Source organism: Aegilops tauschii, chromosome 3 (assembly GCF_002575655.3).
Source record: "Aegilops tauschii subsp. strangulata cultivar AL8/78 chromosome 3, Aet v6.0, whole genome shotgun sequence".
Taxonomy (NCBI): domain Eukaryota; kingdom Viridiplantae; phylum Streptophyta; class Magnoliopsida; order Poales; family Poaceae; genus Aegilops; species Aegilops tauschii.
In genome coordinates this window covers 266,366,494-266,383,173 of record NC_053037.3, presented here as the reverse complement: position 1 = coordinate 266,383,173, position 16,680 = coordinate 266,366,494, and the positions used below count along the sequence as shown (strand labels likewise).

The 16,680-nt window shown below is 47.8% G+C and overlaps 1 protein-coding gene across 2 annotated transcripts in view; it reads left to right on the top strand.

Moving 5' to 3' along the window:
* The first annotated feature begins 1,314 nt into the window (after positions 1-1,314).
* LOC109739944 (protein REPRESSOR OF VERNALIZATION 1) overlaps positions 1,315-16,680 on the top strand; it is a 59,050-nt gene continuing 43,684 nt past the window's right edge. For both annotated transcript variants that reach the window (XR_005772791.3, XM_020299006.4), the window contains exons 1-4: positions 1,315-1,794; positions 1,912-1,974; positions 2,587-3,198; positions 3,948-4,082. Coding sequence is in view for 1 of the 2 variants with exons in the window: in XM_020299006.4 (XP_020154595.2) it covers positions 1,330-1,794; positions 1,912-1,974; positions 2,587-3,198; positions 3,948-4,082 (1,275 nt within the window). In the remaining variant the exon portion in view is untranslated. The remainder of the gene's footprint in view (positions 1,795-1,911; positions 1,975-2,586; positions 3,199-3,947; positions 4,083-16,680) is intronic.

Sequence of the window (16,680 nt, the reverse complement as noted above, 5' to 3'; positions counted from 1 at the left end):
GTGGTTTTATTGACTCAAAATATAGCATCGAGGGATACAATTATAATGAGTTACACCCGGCCTCTGTATAACTAGGATGCACACAACCAACCCAAACACACACACACGCAAAGAAACACGCTAGCAAAGACCTAAGTCATACAAGACCGAAGCTATGCCTAGCAAAGAAAAAGAAAAATCCTGAAGCGATGAAAAGAACGATTGACAATGTATAGCGACAACCGACAACTGTCGGCGCCAACTATCTCATGACAACGCAAGGACTCCGAGAGATTAAATCCACCCAATCAGATTCATCCTGCGATATCTCCTCCACTTGCCACACACAGACTGACGGCAGATGAAGATGCCCACATGAAAACAACTATCTACCACATTGTTTAATCTGGGTTTACCCCGGTGCCAAGTATACTATATTGCTATATTTTACTTTAATCTATGTGTTGCTTTGTATGTATCTCGACATGAATGGTTCATTAGGATTTAATGTAGTAATCTTACTTCTATTGCTTATTGGTGAATATGAATTATATTGCATTTTCATGGAAGCAGGAGCCATGTAGTTGTGTAGCGGGTCGCGGGAGAGGTAGTCGACAAGTGCAGGCTGGGAGGGAAGGTGATGTCTGTGATGGCGACCATGCCGGCAGGCAAGGCAAGGTCCGATGGTAGTCGTCATGGTGTTTTCAAGGGAGAGCAAGGAATTCTTTTTTTTTAGAAAAAGGTGAAGAGCAAGGCATTCGCCATCGTACATCAGAAGAAGTCGGAGCCTGGGCCGAAATTGGCCACCGTGGCTGGCGTGGAAGCTGGCTGACCTAAAGGCCAGCGATGGTTCAGCCGCCATTCTCTGAACTTGGTGGAGATGCGGGATGAGAGCGATGGTGCCGTGTAGACCTCAATCAATATGTCCGTATTTGATCAGTGCGTCCATATTTTTATTCTTTTATGGCAATGCATGGGTATTTGACTTTTGCCTGTAGCAACGCACGAGCGTTCTACTAGTAGTAATACTCCCTCCGTCCTTTAAAAAGTGTACTTCCAACTTTGTTGGAAAGTTAAACTTTTTGATGTTTGACTATGTTTATATAATAATACACCAACATTTATGCTATCAAATTAGTAATATTAGATTCATGATAAAATATATTTTCATCATATACCTATTTGGTTTCACAAATATGGATATATTTTTTGCACAAACTTGGTCAAACTTTAAAATAGTTTGACCTCTAATAAAGTTGTAAGTACACTCTTTGAAAGACGGGGAGTAAGTAGCAGTACGGTATAATCGTGAAGGGGGATTATTTTCCTTGCTTCCTTTTATAAGACTCGATGCAACTCCAGTCCTTTGCCACCCTGCTCCTGCTCCGCCACAACCTCCCAAATCGGTCGCCACAAGAAATGGGAAGGCGCCGCCGGTTCGCTCTGCAGTACACCAGCGACGACGACGACGACAATGCTGCACCCGAGGCGCCCAAAACCACAGTCCCCGACTCCTCGCGCCACAAGAAGCAGCAGCGCCGCTACCGCGACGACGATGACGACGAGGCGGACCTGGAGCTCGCGGAGGAGGAAGAGCAAGAGATGAGGAGAAACGAGGAGGAGGAGACGCAGGCCCGCAAGCCCGCGCGCCCTGCTGAGAACAGCGACGGGGAGCTGGGCCACAAGGCGGAAGCGGATGAGGAGGGGGACGACGGAAATGGTTCGGATGCGGTGCCCTTGGGCAACCCCGTGGAGGTTCCTGGCGAGGGGAAGCACTACTCCTCCTTCGAATACGAGGGCAACATCTACAAGCTCGTAAGCTGCCACCCTGCTACTTTTCTCCTCCTTTGAGCTTTAGGGGTTTTAGGGTTTTGGAGGCACTCAACTTTTATGCTTTCCGGTGGGTGATTGTGGTGGCACTGGCTTGTGCAGGAGGATTCGGCGATGTTCTCGCCTGATCTGGAGAACGACAAGCCCTATGTCGGCATCATCAAGGTATGTGACTACGGACCCAATGTTACGACTTGTGACCCTTGAGGATATTAGTACTTTGGCATGTGTCTTATAAAATATTTCTGGTCACAACTTAGTTTACACACACAAATTATGTATGATGTTTTCCGCATAACGAAATGACAGAAAATTGTGTGTGATAAAATTGTTCAGTTTTGCATAGATTGCTGAACTATTTTTCTTAATTATAGTTGAGCAATCGTTCCTTGCTGATAGAGTGATAGGTTAACCTTGATTCCATCCTTCTAGGCTCATTTTTTCTCTAGGCCCTTGGTTCTTGGCCTCTAGCCTTCTAGACATGTTGTTGGCTCGCTGGCTGGCTGCACTATTTACTTGTAAAGTTGTTTCCATAGTTCAACAGTGTATGCCATGATTTTTATCAAGCAGCTTCTTGTGAAGCCTATCTTACGTTCTATGGCTGGAGTCATTGTCTATTTTTTGTACTTGCTGAGCCAAAGTTCCCATCTATTTTGAGCTGCATGAATGTGTTCCTGTTCTAATGTTCCTTATTTATTTCACTTAATTCCGTTATCTTGGCCTACTTGCTATAGTATTTATTTCTCAATAGCAAATTATATTATTGTCTTGCGACAGGGTATAATTGAAATTGATGGGAGCTTATCCGTAAGTGCTCAGTGGTTTTATAGACCAGAAGAAGCCGAGAAAGAGGGTGGTGACCCAAGGGAGTTATTTTATAGTTTTCATATTGATGAAGTGCCAGCAGAGTCAGTTATGCACATGTGTGTGGTCCATTTCATTCCTGAGCACAAGCAGGTGCCAAGTAAAAAGGAACACCCTGGATTCATTGTCCAACAGGTGTATGACCACAGAGAGGAGAAGATGTATAAAATAACGGATAAGGACTATGAGGATGACAAGCAGCATCAGATTGATCTCCTTATTATGAAAACAATAGACCGTATTGGGAGGCTTCCAGATCGTGATCCTGAAGATATACCTGGTGACAACACTGATAAATTATCAAGACGAGGCTTGCGGAAGAGACCTCTGAAGCCTAAAGATGTTCCAAGAGATGCTTCTACAGGCATATCTGAGCAATTCAGAAAAGAAGATACACCCGTGAATGATAATCTGAAGTATTTTGCCATCCTTGTCAGACATGAAGTGATTACTGGTAACCAGTATCGTGATTGGTGGCTTGATAAATTTGTAGACACTATTCTGGCACTCCCTCATTCAAGAAATGTAAGTTGTACTTGCCATCTGAATTTGTCCCCAAGCGTAATTCCTTTCTTTGGGTACTTTTTTGCTCAATTCTCCCTGTTACACCCCCATGATAATTACTCTGATGAACAAATTGTACATGTTTGAACAAGGTTTGAGGCCTTGGCCTCTGAAGCATGCAGTGTAAATAGTCTGTCATGTTATACTCTGTTATATCTTCATTGGTCAATAACTGTGCAGTATGACTTCCTTCTTTTACTATGCATATTAGTAACTGCATATAAATACCTAGCATGTCCGGCTAAGCTATACAACTAAAACCGAAGGGGCGGGTACGTCCTCACTCCTCAGTAGCCTTCGTGTTGGTACTCTGAATGTAAGTCAAGCCTCTACTTTAAATGGTTATTGTTGGATCATATAGGCCCTTTAGTCCCTTTTAGCAGCGGCGTTCACAAATTACATGGTCATGGATTAGAAACTTGGGTTAACTAGATTGAGACACCTGATGCGCTAGGCATAAAACAAAGTAATCTGTGTTAAAATATGAACTGTTAGTTCCACACGTCTTGCTTTGATTCATTTTGGCATGCTAAACATACGTGCATGCTTTAGTCTACACTTCATTGTTGAGGAAGTAGTGCATATTTGTATATATATTGCCTTATGAAAAGATATATATGTTTCCGAAGCCTTCTAGGTTCTTTGATTCGTTCTGTTCTCTTGCCTTCCTTACTTAGATGATTTGCCTTGTGACGGTCTTCTATTTCCAGGATAATGAAAATTCTTATGCACCTAATGAGGTTGTTCCAATAGTAGCCTCCTTAGAAAGATCAACTTTTGAAGCTCTTCATGCAGACTACCATAAATATAACCAGAAAATGAGAACATTATTGTTCAATATCAAGGTATGGTTTTATCCATAACCACTTTTGGGCTTATGTTCTTGGGAACATTTAAATCATATGCCTTTGGATAATTGTAATGTTAACTCATTAGGTTATACTGCATAATGGAACTCGAGTATTAGTTGTGATCAGCCCATGAGCATTGATAGTTTGCTGGTATCGATATGCATATCAATGTGCATGAGCATCTTATATGTGCTCAAGCATGGCACTAAGCATGCTTCAACATATATTGATATCACCTAAGAGCCAAGATGGTTATATATTGGAAAACAAAAAATATAAATAAATTTCAGGTTATTCAAGTTGGAATCTTGTCCCACTGAAGATTATTGTTTATTTTGAACTGTCCTCTGATTCCTTGACGCAGTGGTAAAGCTGCTGCCTTGTGACCACGAGGTCATGGGTTCAAGTCCTGGAAACAGCCTCTTACAGAAATGTAGGGAAAGGCTGCGTACAATAGACCCAAAGTGGTCGCGCAAGCGGGAGCTACATGCACCGGGCTGCCCTTTTTTTTTGAAATCTATTCCCTCCTTATCATAATATAAGACATTTTTTTATCACAGTATCAAAAAACGTCTTATATTATGATACAGAGGTAGTATTATATTAATTCACAAGTAACGACGCCTATGTTTTTATTGGTTCGTTACATGTCTCAAATCTATATGCTTTTCTGTTATTCTCTTTTTTACTGTCATACCTTGCTATGGTTCGAGCAACCGTAGACTGTGTAGAGCTAACTTTTTGTTGACCTTAGCCCCTAGGTTATCAAGCCATGGTCGTTCCATCCACCACTTGCGTTCACCACATCCATAACATTTGCATTTCCTGTACTACAAAGTTCCATTTTTTTTTGAACAAACTAGGGGTCCAGAAGGACCCCGAAGCTGCATTGAGTAGAAAGAAGTACTCCCTCCGTAAACTAATATAAGAGCGTTTAGATCACTATTTTAGTGATCTAAACGCTCTTATATTAGTTTACAGAGGGAGTAGTACACAGCGATTTTACAACAGGACCCTGAACGAAAAGGCAGAACACCAACTGGTCCCTGACTATTACAAAGAGGACCGCAGAAAATTGATGAAGAAAGCAATCGGGTCCCTCGCATCTCCAGCCTGAAACTTAACTCGTCTTCACCGGGGACGGCACCACTTGGTGCGGCGAGCCCTCCATGGCACCACGCCATGAACTCCAGGATGAAGCTGCAGTGCCTCCCATTTGGCTCTTGGCCGGGAGGAAGAAGAAAGACCGCCATTCGGTCAGAGGATTTGACGGCGATGGCCGGCATCGACCGCAACAGCGGGAGCCATAGGCCATCCATGGTCGCCGTTGGTGATGAGCTTGAACCCAAACTGGATCTCTATCTTCCCTCTTCCTCCTTCACCACCATGGCAACCTTGGAAGCAGAGGACCTCCTCCCGATCAGAGGACCAAACGAGCTTATTCGTGGAGTCGCCGGCAACCCACTCCTCGCCAGCAACTGGCATACCAGTGCAGCCAGGACTGCAGCCACCGCTAACCACCAGCCACTGCTCGAACGCGGCGGCGGGACGCTCCACCTCGGCATAGCGCCAGATGCCACAGGGGCAAGACTCAACCTAGACCCAATATGTACAGAGCTCCTCCATGCTCCTCTCCCTTCTCTTCTCTAGTCGGCATCGCTGCCGGGGAAGATTGGGGGTCGGGCCGGGACCCGCTTCTCTCGCTCGACTCTCAACAGGGGCGCTCTCGAAGCCTCTACAAAGTTACATATCTAAACATGCATTCTATAAAGACTTCGTTGGATAAACCCTCGTGAAGCATAAATACAAAAACAATTGGCATCTCCTTGATCTTTGCAGTGCTACCATGCCACTCTATCAATTAAGAACCTTTTCCCATTTTATGGTGCTGTTTGCTTACTACCTCAGTTTGATTGATTTGTTACCATAATTTGAGTGGGGCACGATTTCCTAGCCCTCGTTTCAGAAATATATTTTCTTGCCAAAGCTTGCCACACTTGTAATGGATGATTTGTTCACCACATAAATTGCCACCAGTCTGAATGCCTAAGCACGCCAAACTTTTTGGCTAACACGGCTAACTTGTGGCCAATTAAAATGGAGCCTCAAATGTGGCTAGCATAGCTTAAAAATGTGTGTATGGCACATGGGCCATGATGCTTGTTAGAGTAATCCTTGCTGCAGTCAGTCAATGAGTAAAAGTCTTTTCCTTAGGTTGTAAGCTAGTGAGTTAAGTCTGTGTCTTAGGATACAAGTCAGTGGGTCAAGTCAAGATTTCTTAGGATGTAAGAAAGCCACTGAGGTGGTTCTGTACTAGTTGCTTTCAGATATAAATAAGGGGTGAAGCCTAGCCAGCTACATCCATCATAGCCCAGAAACAAGAGTCCCAAATCAGAGTTACCTGTGCTCTTGCTAGTTGCTACTAACAATTGGCATCAGAGCTGGTTAAGGTAAGTATACTGAGAGATGTCAACTTCAGGTCAGGGCGCTGTCCGCAGTCCCAACACCCCAACCGCGGCGCCATTCCCCTTCACCGCTACCAAGACGACCGTGCCACCGTGATGCTGGAAGGCACGAGATTGTCGTTGAGTGTGTCGTGTTGGAAGAGCTCACCGGTTGGCTGAAGGCGGGAGTAGACCGTCTCGAGTCGCAGGAGCCTCCCCGTGAGCATGGCAGACTTCTCACCGACTATCAGTGGCTGGAGAAGATGAAGGTGCGCCAAGGGAGCAGCTCCTCCTGGCCTGCGCACGGCAGTGGACAGCGACGAAGACGACCACAACGGAAGAGTGGTGGAGAAAGTGGTGATGATCGCGCGGCACCCAGGGATGGCCCGCGCGATAACACATGCCACAATTGTGGGCGTCATTGCCATTGGGCCAAGGGGCAAAGGCAGCCTATGAGAAACACGGCTCTCCTGGCCCAAACAGAGGAAGACGATGAGGAGCCTTCACTCCTCATGGTGCAGGTCTGCGCCACTCCAGCCCCAGCAACAGAGGTGCAGGACAGCATCATTCCAGCCCCAGCCATGAAGGTCCAAGACAGCATCACTCCAGCCCCAGCCATGGTGGTAAGGACAACATTGTTCCAGCCACAGCCAGGTCATAGTGGTGCAGAACAACACCACTCCAGCTCCAGAGCACCCTCCTCTTCACATCGATGAGCTGAAGGCGAAAGCCTACCTCGGTACAAGAAGCGACGATGAGCGAATAGAGGGCTGGTACCTCGACACCGGCGCCACAAATTATATGACGGGCCTCAGCGACATCTTCGCTGAAATTGACTGAACGGTCACTGACACAATCAAATGGCGATGGTTCTGTCGTCGAAATCAGGGTCATCGGCACCATCATCTTTGCTGGCAAGAACAGCGAACAGAAGGCCCTCCGCGGCGTCTACTGTTAAGGAGTATTAGTATTAGGTCTAGGAGTCCTATTAGGCTATGTTTCCTTCCATTGTACTCCAAGCCTATGGAGATGGGGGCTTGATGTTCTCAAGAGATCCTTCTCCCATGGGAGGTCTTGGTGATCCTATGATGGGGATCCTTCTCCCTTAGGCCATGTTCGGTTGACAGGGTTGTGGAGGGGTTTTGACAGGGATTGAGGTGGATTAAATCCTCTACAAGTCAAATCCCCCCCAAATCCCCTCCAATCCTCTTAGGGCAGGGTGTAACCGAACAAAGCCTTAGGAGGGCTTGGTAATCTTGAGGATTCTTCTCCCTTAGGAGGGCTTGATCCTCTAGGAGGTATAAAGAGCAAAGCTCTCTCAATTTAGTTCAATATACCAATGTTCAAGAAAGCGGTAAGCGTAAGCGGCGCGGAAGGCCACAGCTTAGAGCAATGGCCGCTTAAGCGCAGCTTAACTGGGATTAAGCGTTTTTTTTTTAAATTGGCCAGAATTTGGCTGTTTTTGAATAATATGCACAAGAAAACAGGAAATATAGCACATAGCTAACTGAAAATCTGAAATAGCATATAAGGTTGAGGTTCAGTGTTTCACACACCACAACAAATAGCCAAATAACACATGAGGATAAGGTTCAGTGGTTCACACAGCAAGCATAAACGCATAATATTTTCTTAGAGCATATAAGATAAATGGCAGCTGCAGGCAAGCAGCAGCAGCAGCAACCAAACAACAGCAGCAACCAAACAGCAGCAGCAGCAGCAGCCAAACAGCAGCCCCAGCCCAGCCCAAGCAGTAGTTCAGATCCAGTCCGGGGACGAGGAAGAATGCATGGAGCTGAGTTGGATGCTGAACAGGAGCAGCCGCCATTGGAGCTCTCTTCTCCCCCCTCCCCTTCTAACACAGTAAACCCTAGCCGAACAGGCCAGTATTGGGCCAGGCCTTTATACCCCCCTTTTACCTCCAGCCCGTGGCCCATTCCTCGCTTTTTGAACGCTTAAGCGCGCTCAGCGACCGCTTAGCCAGTGCTCAGCGCTAAAGCGGCCGTTAAATCCCGCTTTTTTTCGCTTAACGCTAAAACTTCCGCCTAGGGCAGAAGCGAAGCGTTTAGCTGTCGCTTAGCGCTTAAGCGGCGCCTAAAAACGCTTTCTTGAACATTGCAATATACTTTGCTAACCCTAGGAAGGAAGAGGGGTCGTCTATTTATAGTCTAGGACTAGATAAGGGGGTGAGAGAAGGGTTACATGGCCCTTGGCCCGAGCTGTCGCAGACAGGCTACGGATGTCCGGCTCAGGGCTGGATGTCTGGCCCGAGATTGGGGTTTCGGATGCCCGGCCAAACAGGGTTTGGCTTATGGTGTCTCTTGGCTGGATTTCCAGGACCTTGCCGGATGTCCAGCTCATGGATGGGGTGACATATGTCCAGGACTTGGCTGGATGTCCGGGTGCTGTAGAGTCGTTGGCCGTCGATTCCTTCGGGATCTTCCTCGTCTAGGGGCGCCAGATATCCAGGCCTTGGCCGAGTGTCTGGCCGCTGTAGCAATGTCGCGGCTCCACTTCGGTGAGGACTTGTCCTTCGCTCTGAGCTTCTTCATGGATGTTCGCTTGATACCTAAGCACGCAAAATGTCTCCGTTTGAGGTAGTAGCCATGTCTCACGAGAAAGGAAAGGGAAGTCACATTAAGCGAGTTCATCTCATGTTCAATGGCGCGTGCGCGAGCTCTTGTCATAGGTCCACTTGGTACTTGGGGAGTTGGTGTAGTGTCCACGGGGAGGACCGTAGAGTGCTCCGCACCATCTCCCCCCTCCCTCCCATGGGAAAGATCCGCTCTTGGATCGTGACCTTTATCACCATGGTAAGGGGCCAAGTCGGCGACGTTGAACGTGTCGCTCGCGTAATGCTTGTCGAGTGGTATGTCGATCTTGTTGGCATTGTTGTTGATGCGTTGTAACACCTTGAATGGATTGTCCGCTCGAGGTAGGAGCTTGGACTTGCGTTCGCTGGGGAAGCGAATCCTTTCAAAGGTGAAGCCATATGAGATCTCCAGGGTTGAATACCATGGGCTTCTGGTTGGTGTTGATCTTGGAGGCGTGCCAGTTCACTTGACGCTCTATGGTGAGTCTTGTGTCTTCGTGCATCTTCTTGATGTATGTGGCACAGGCACTTGCATCCATGTTCGTGCACTCTTGGAGTGGAAGTGGGAGAATGTCCAATGAGGACAAAGGGTGGAAGCCGTACACCATTTCAAATGGAGACCTGTTTGTAGTTGAGTGTCGTGCGGGGTTGTAGGCGAACTCGGCGGCAAGCACTCCTCCCTTGATATTCTTTTTGATGAGCACGCGAAGATGTGTAGATAGTGTTCGGTTGACCACCTCGGTTTGGCCATCTGTTTGAGGAGTATAGGTCGAAGAGAACACGAGCTTGATTCTGAGCTTGGTGCATAGGGTCTTCCAAAAATAGCTCAAGAACTTGACGTCGCGGTGGGAGACAATCGTCTTTGGCACTCCATGAAGATGCAGATTTTTTCTACAAAAGAGATCTGCAACATGTGAAGCATCACCTACCTTGTTGCATGGAATGAAATGTGCCATTTTAGAAAAGCGATCACAACGACAAATATTGAGTCTTTGCCATTTGTAGTCCTAGGCAAACCAAGTATGAAATCCATGCTTATATCTTGGGCTATGATTTTTTGCGCAATGCTTCATTCTCTTAACGTGCCATCTTTTGACAATCCATCTTCTCTTGATGCGGTGTCTTTCTCCGATGCGCCATCTTCTCGTTGTCTCCTTTGGCTTGACTGGACAGATTTTGAAGACTCTTCATGCTAGGACGACACTCTCAAGACGTGGATTTTGGATTATTATTTTTCTTTTTCTAGTGTTACACTTCTTCACATGCAATGTCATCGCATGCGCTTTGCATTTGAAGGGGGGGGGGGGGGGTTAACGAGTATTACATCTAGGAGTCCTATTAGGCTATGTTTCCTTTCCTTGTACTCCAAGTCTTATGTAATATATATACGCCCCATGGGCTATGCAATAGAGATAAGTTGCATCCATAACATCATCGCATGCGCTTTGCATTTGAAAGGGGGGGGGGGTGTGTTAAGGAGTATTACATCTAGGAGTCCTATTAGGCTATGTTTCCTTTCCTTGTAATCCAAGTCTTATGTAATATATATACGCCCCATGGGCTATGCAATAGAGATAAGTTGCATCCATAACATCATCTACTACATCCCACGGCTGAAGAATTTGATCATCAGCATTGGTCAGCTCGATGAGAGCAACTCATGTGTGCTGATCAGAAGAGGTGTGCTTCGAATCTGGACCAGCAAGGTCGACTCCTTGTTTGGGTTGGGCGTGGGCGGAATCACCTTTACCTCCTACATCTTTAGGTGGCCCAGCCAATATGTCTCTCTGCACGCCATGATGACATCGCTTGGTGAGAGATATGGACAACTCAATTTCGACGCGTTGGAGAAGATGGGATGCCTCGCATGACATGTGGGCTGCCATGGTTGGATCATGTGGAGCAGCTTTGCGACGTGTGTCATCGCCGAGCATTGTCGCGGCACATTTCCTTGGCAAGCAAGGTACCACGCGCATGAGCTACTTGAATTCGTCCATGGTGACCTCTGTGGTCCTGTTTCGCCGGCCACACCTGGAGGACGGCGCTATTTCTTGCTGCTGGTGGACGATGCCACTCACTGCATGTGGGTGATGCTCCTGGCTGCCAAGAATGGTGCACCTGATCCATCAAAAGAATTCAGGTAGCGGCAGAAGCTCAGAGCGGATGTAAACTACGTGTGTTCTGCACGGACAATGGCGGCGAGTTTACCTCGACGGAGTTTGCTGCCTATTCTGCCGATGAAGGCAGCCAACGCCACTTCTCCGCACCTTAAGCGTCGCAACAGAATGGTGTCGTCGAGCGGCGGAACCAGACAGTGGTGGCAATGGCATGTGCTCCTCTGAAACAGAGGAGCATGCTGGCTGAATTTTGGGGGGAGGCTGTGAGCACTGCTGTCTTCCTGCTCAACCGTGCTCCCACCAAATCCCTTGCTGGAATGACGCCTTACGACTCGTGGCACGGCGCAATCCGGCTGTCCACTACCTTCGCACCTTTGGGTGCTTAGCGTATGTCAAGGAGCAGGGAACCTGTGTAAGCTTGACGAGCACAGCTCCCCTGTTGTGTTCATCGGCTATGAAGAAGGTGTGAAGGAGTACCAGCTGCTGGACCCTGTGACGCGGCGCATCCGCATGCCCGTCATCTTCAACGAAGAACGTGGCTAGGATTCGGCAGCCGATGACGGTGCACACTCGGGCAGCGGCTTCGATGTCCAGTACATCTGTCGTCATGGAGTGAAGGCACTCAACTATGCGTCCAGCGCAGGGGGAGCTGAGCCTGCGTCAACAGGACATGGGACGGAGTACTTCACCTGTCGTACCAGCTCCAGCAACTCCAGAATTTGTCACACCACCAGCAAATGATGATGATCGACTCGATGCTGCTCACTGCGACACACCAGTTCGCTATCACACAGTCAAGAATCTGAATGGAGGAGAACTACTGCCAGAACTTGCACCGCGCAACCTTGACGCTGAGCTACACTTGTAGCCGTGCTTGTTTGCAGAAGCTGAGAGAGACAAGGCATGGCAACCAACCATGCGTGAGGAAATGGACCCAATTCAGCAAAACATGACATGGGAGCTCGCCGATCTACCACATGGGCATCGACCAATAGGCCTCAAATGGGTCTACAAATTGAAGAAAAAATGAAGCTGGCAAGGTGATCAAGCAAAAAGCACGGCTGGTCGCACGAGGTTACGTCCAACAAGCTGGCACTGATTTCGGCTGCTGCTTGCTTTGGCTGCCCAGGAGGGGTGGCCCGTCCGCCATATTTAATGGAGAATTGAAGGAGGTGGTCTACATGAAGCAGCCGCCTGGTTTCATCATCGCTGGAGAAGAAGGAAAAGTCTGCGGCTGCGTAAGGCCCTCTATGGCCTTAGGTAGGCACCACGAGCATGGAATACAAAACTGGACTGCACGCTCAATGAAATTTGCTTCAAACAGAGCGAGCATGAGCACGTGATCTACCGGTGCATCACTGGGGACGAAATCCTGCTCATTGGAGTTAGATGATTTGATCATGACTGGTTCATCCAAGGGACCAGTGGAGAGCTTTAATGACAAGATGAAAGCAAAATTCCAGATGAGTGACTTTGGACTGTTGTCATTCTATCTCGGAATCGAAGTCCAGCAAGATGGCGATGGCATCAGCCTATGTCAGGCACACTATGCCTCACACATACTTCAGCTTGGAGGAATGGAAGGCTGCAACCCAGCTCACACTCCGATGGAGGAGTGACTCAAACTGAGGCGTGAGAGCACGGCGGAAAAGGTGGATGCCGCAGAGTATAGGAGGATCGTTAGCAGCCTCCGCTACCTTCTCCACACACGGCCGGACCTGGCGTTTGCCATCGCATTCGTGAGTCACTTAATGGAGCAACCTGCATAGCAGCACATGATGGTAGTGAAGCTCATCCTTCGCTATGTTGCTGGCACCAACCACTAAGGTCTATGCCACACGCGGAAGATTGGCTATAGCGACAGTGACCTTGACGGTGATATTGGCACCAGGAAGAGCACGAGTGGCACAGTGTTCTTCCTTGGTAGTTGTTTGGTGAGTTTGAGTCGCTCAAGCAGCGAGTAGTGGCTCTGTTCTCCTGTGAGGTAGCAGCCACAACACAAGGACTTTGGTTGGCTCGGCTCCTTGGTTAACTTCATGGGGGAGAAGCTGAGGCAGTTGAGCTATTGTTCTAGGGTGAAACCCTAGAGGGGATCTTTTCACACTGGAGGGGGGAAAGTGATGAACACACAAGAACACTAGGGGGAAATCACTCAAACAAACCCAAATCACACATCCACTAGAGTAGCATACATGAGATCCACAAGCATACAAGAACAATTCAAGGAAAATAGCACTAGGATAAAGTTCTTCCCACTGCAAGGAGATGAGGTCTTGATGTTGATCTTCTCCAAGAGGAGGCCTTGATAATCCACAAGGATTCTTCCCAAAGAGGGGTCTTGATCTCCAAGAGGAGGGGATACAAGGAGCAAAGCTCTCTAGTGTCTATCATATACTTTGCTAACCTCTAGAGCAAGCTAGGTGATGGGTACTTATAGTCTAGGGAGGAAATAAGAGGAAGAGGGGGGTACAAGGGTCTTTTAACCCTAATTGCGCACAGAAAACGGTGGAGTCCGGGCACCCGGGGAAAAGGGGTCCGGGCACCCGGACCGAACAGGGGCTGGCGCCTAAGGGAGCCCGGGCAACCGGGGCGAAGAGGGCCGGGCACCCGGACCGGGCAGAGGGCCGACTGGAGGGGGACCGGGCACCCGGGGCGCGGCGGCTGGCGGCTGGAGAGGGACCCGGGCACCCGGGGCCAAAGGGCTAGGCACCCGGGGCGGCGCCCAGGTGGCGATGGCCGGGCACCCGGGGTGTCCAAGGGGGTTTGCCCACCCCACGACCTCGTGTCTGGGCACCCGGGGTCCTCTTGTCTGGGCACCTGGGGTGTCCAGTTCCTTCGCGCCCTTCTTCCTTCTTCTTCTCTATGTGTGCTTGGGTCTCCCTCCTAACTTCTTCATGGGTTTCTCCTTGGTACCTAAGGATGCACAACACTTCCGTTTGAGGTAAGACCCAACTCTCGTGTGAATTCGAATGGAGTTAACCTCGGTTTCAATGGAACGTGCGCGAGCTCTCGTCATTGGTCCTCTTCGTGCTTGCGGTGGTGACGGGACGTCCATGGGGATGGTCGAGGGATGCTCCTCATCAATTCCCCCCCCCCCCCCCCTGGGAGAGATGTGTCCGTGGATCGTGATCTTCATCACCATGGTACTTGGCCAAGTCCTTGACGTTGAAGATGTCGCTTACGTTGTACTTGTCACGTGGAATGTCGATCTTGTAGGCGTTGTCATTGTAGCGTGCGAGCACCTTGAAGAGTCCATCGGCTCTCGAAAGTAGTTTGGACTTGCGCTCCTTGGGAAAGCGGTCCTTGCGGAGGTGTAACCATACGAGATCGCCCGGTTGGAACACCATTGGTGACTTGTTGATGTTGAGCTTGGTGGCGAGGCAGTGTACTTGACGCTCGATCGTGGACCTTGTTTCTTCATGCATCTTCTTGAGGTAGGTGGCTCTTGCGCTAGCGTCCATGTTCGCTCGTTCTTGGAGCGGTAGTGGAAGGATGTTCAAGGGCGACAAAGGGTTGAAGCCGTAGACAACCTCGAAGGGGGACTTGCCGGTAGTAGAGTGTCTTGCGCAGTTGTAGGCGTACTCGGCGATGGGTAAGCACTCCTGCCACTCCTTGATGTTCTTCTTGATCAACACGCGTAGAGAGTGGAGAGCGTCCGGTTGGTGACTTCCGTTTGGCCATCGATTTGAGGATGATAGGCTGTTGAGAATAGTAGCTTGATACCGAGCTTGGCGCATAGCGTCTTCCAAAAGTAGCTAAGGAACTTGACGTCGCGGTCCGACACAATTGTCTTTGGCACTCCATGTAACCTCAAGATTTCCCTACAAAAAAGATTGCAACATGTGAAGCATCGTCTATCTTAGCATGGGATGAAATGTGCCATTTTAGAGACTCGGTCCACAACAACAAATATAGAATCCTTGCCATTTTGAGTCCTAGGTAATCCAAGCACAAAATCCATGCTAATATCTTCCCATAGTTGATGTGGAATAGGAAGTGGCATATGTAAACCATGGGATTGAGATTGTGACTTAGCTTTGCGACATGTAGAGCACCGGTTGGTGAAGCGTGAGACATCGCGGAACATCTTGGACCGAAAGTAGTTCTTGGAGAGCGTGGCAAAAGTCTTGTCGCGTCCAAAATGTCCCATGAGTCCTCCATGAGCCTCTTGCATAGTTTGTTAGCTCTCATTAGATAACCATTTTTGATATAATATCGCTCCCAAGATGTATTCGTCACACACTTAGCATAAGGAGTAGCAAAAGTAACATCGTGCTCATACAAGTCTTTGATATGTTCAAATCCAACAACATTCGATTCAAGTTGAGTAACTAACATGCATTTGCGGGAAAGAGCATCCGCCACAACATTTTCTTTGCCCTTAATGTACTTGATCACATAAGGGAAAGATTAAATAAATTCACTCCATTTAGCATGCCGTTTATTCAACTTGGTTTGACCCTTAAGGCACTTAAGTGTCTCGTGATCGGTATGTATGACAAATTCATGTGGGCGAAGATAATGCTCCCAAACATGCAACACATGCACTAAAGCTTGTCATATATGGGATAGTTAAGTTGAGCACCGGAAAGTTTTTCACTAAAATATGAAATGGGTTGCCTTTCTTGCATCAAAACTCCACCAATTCCATTACCACTAGCATCGCAATGAACCTCAAAAGTTATGTCAAAATTAGGCAAAGCAGGAATTGGAGCATGTGTAAGCAAAGATTTGAGCTCATCAAATGTGGTAGATTGCAAAGGTCCCCAAACAAAGGGTGCATTTTTCTTACTCAAGGCATGCAACGGTGCGGCAATAGTGCTAAAGTCTTTCACAAAGCGACGATAAAAACCCGCAAGAGCAAGGAAACTACGCACTTGTTGCAAATTAGTGGGTTGTGGCCAAGTTTTAATTGCTTCAATTTTAGACTCATCAACATGAACACCCTTTGAAGAAACAACGAAACCCAAGAAAACAAGCATGTCAACACCAAAAGTGCATTTTTTCATATTGGCATAAAGACGTTCTTTTCGAAGAGTTTGCAAATGGCCCTAAGATGATTTACATGATCTTTGATGGATTTGCTAAACACAAGTATGTCATCAAAGTAGACCACAACAAACACTCCAATGTATGGGCGAAGCACAAAATGCATAACATGCATGAAAGTACCGGGAGCTTCCGATAAACCCATAGGCATAACTAACCACTCGTATAAGCCAAATTTGGTTTTGAAAGCGGTTTTCCATTCATCACCTTCTTGAATTCGGATTTGGTAATAGCCACTTTTAAGATCAATTTTTGAGATAGTGGCTCTGCTAAGCTCATCAAGCATATCATCGAGGCGTGGTATGGGATGCCTATAGCAAACAGTGATAGCATTGATGGGTCTACAATCGGAACACGTGCGAAAACTACCGTCTTTCTTAGGCACAAGA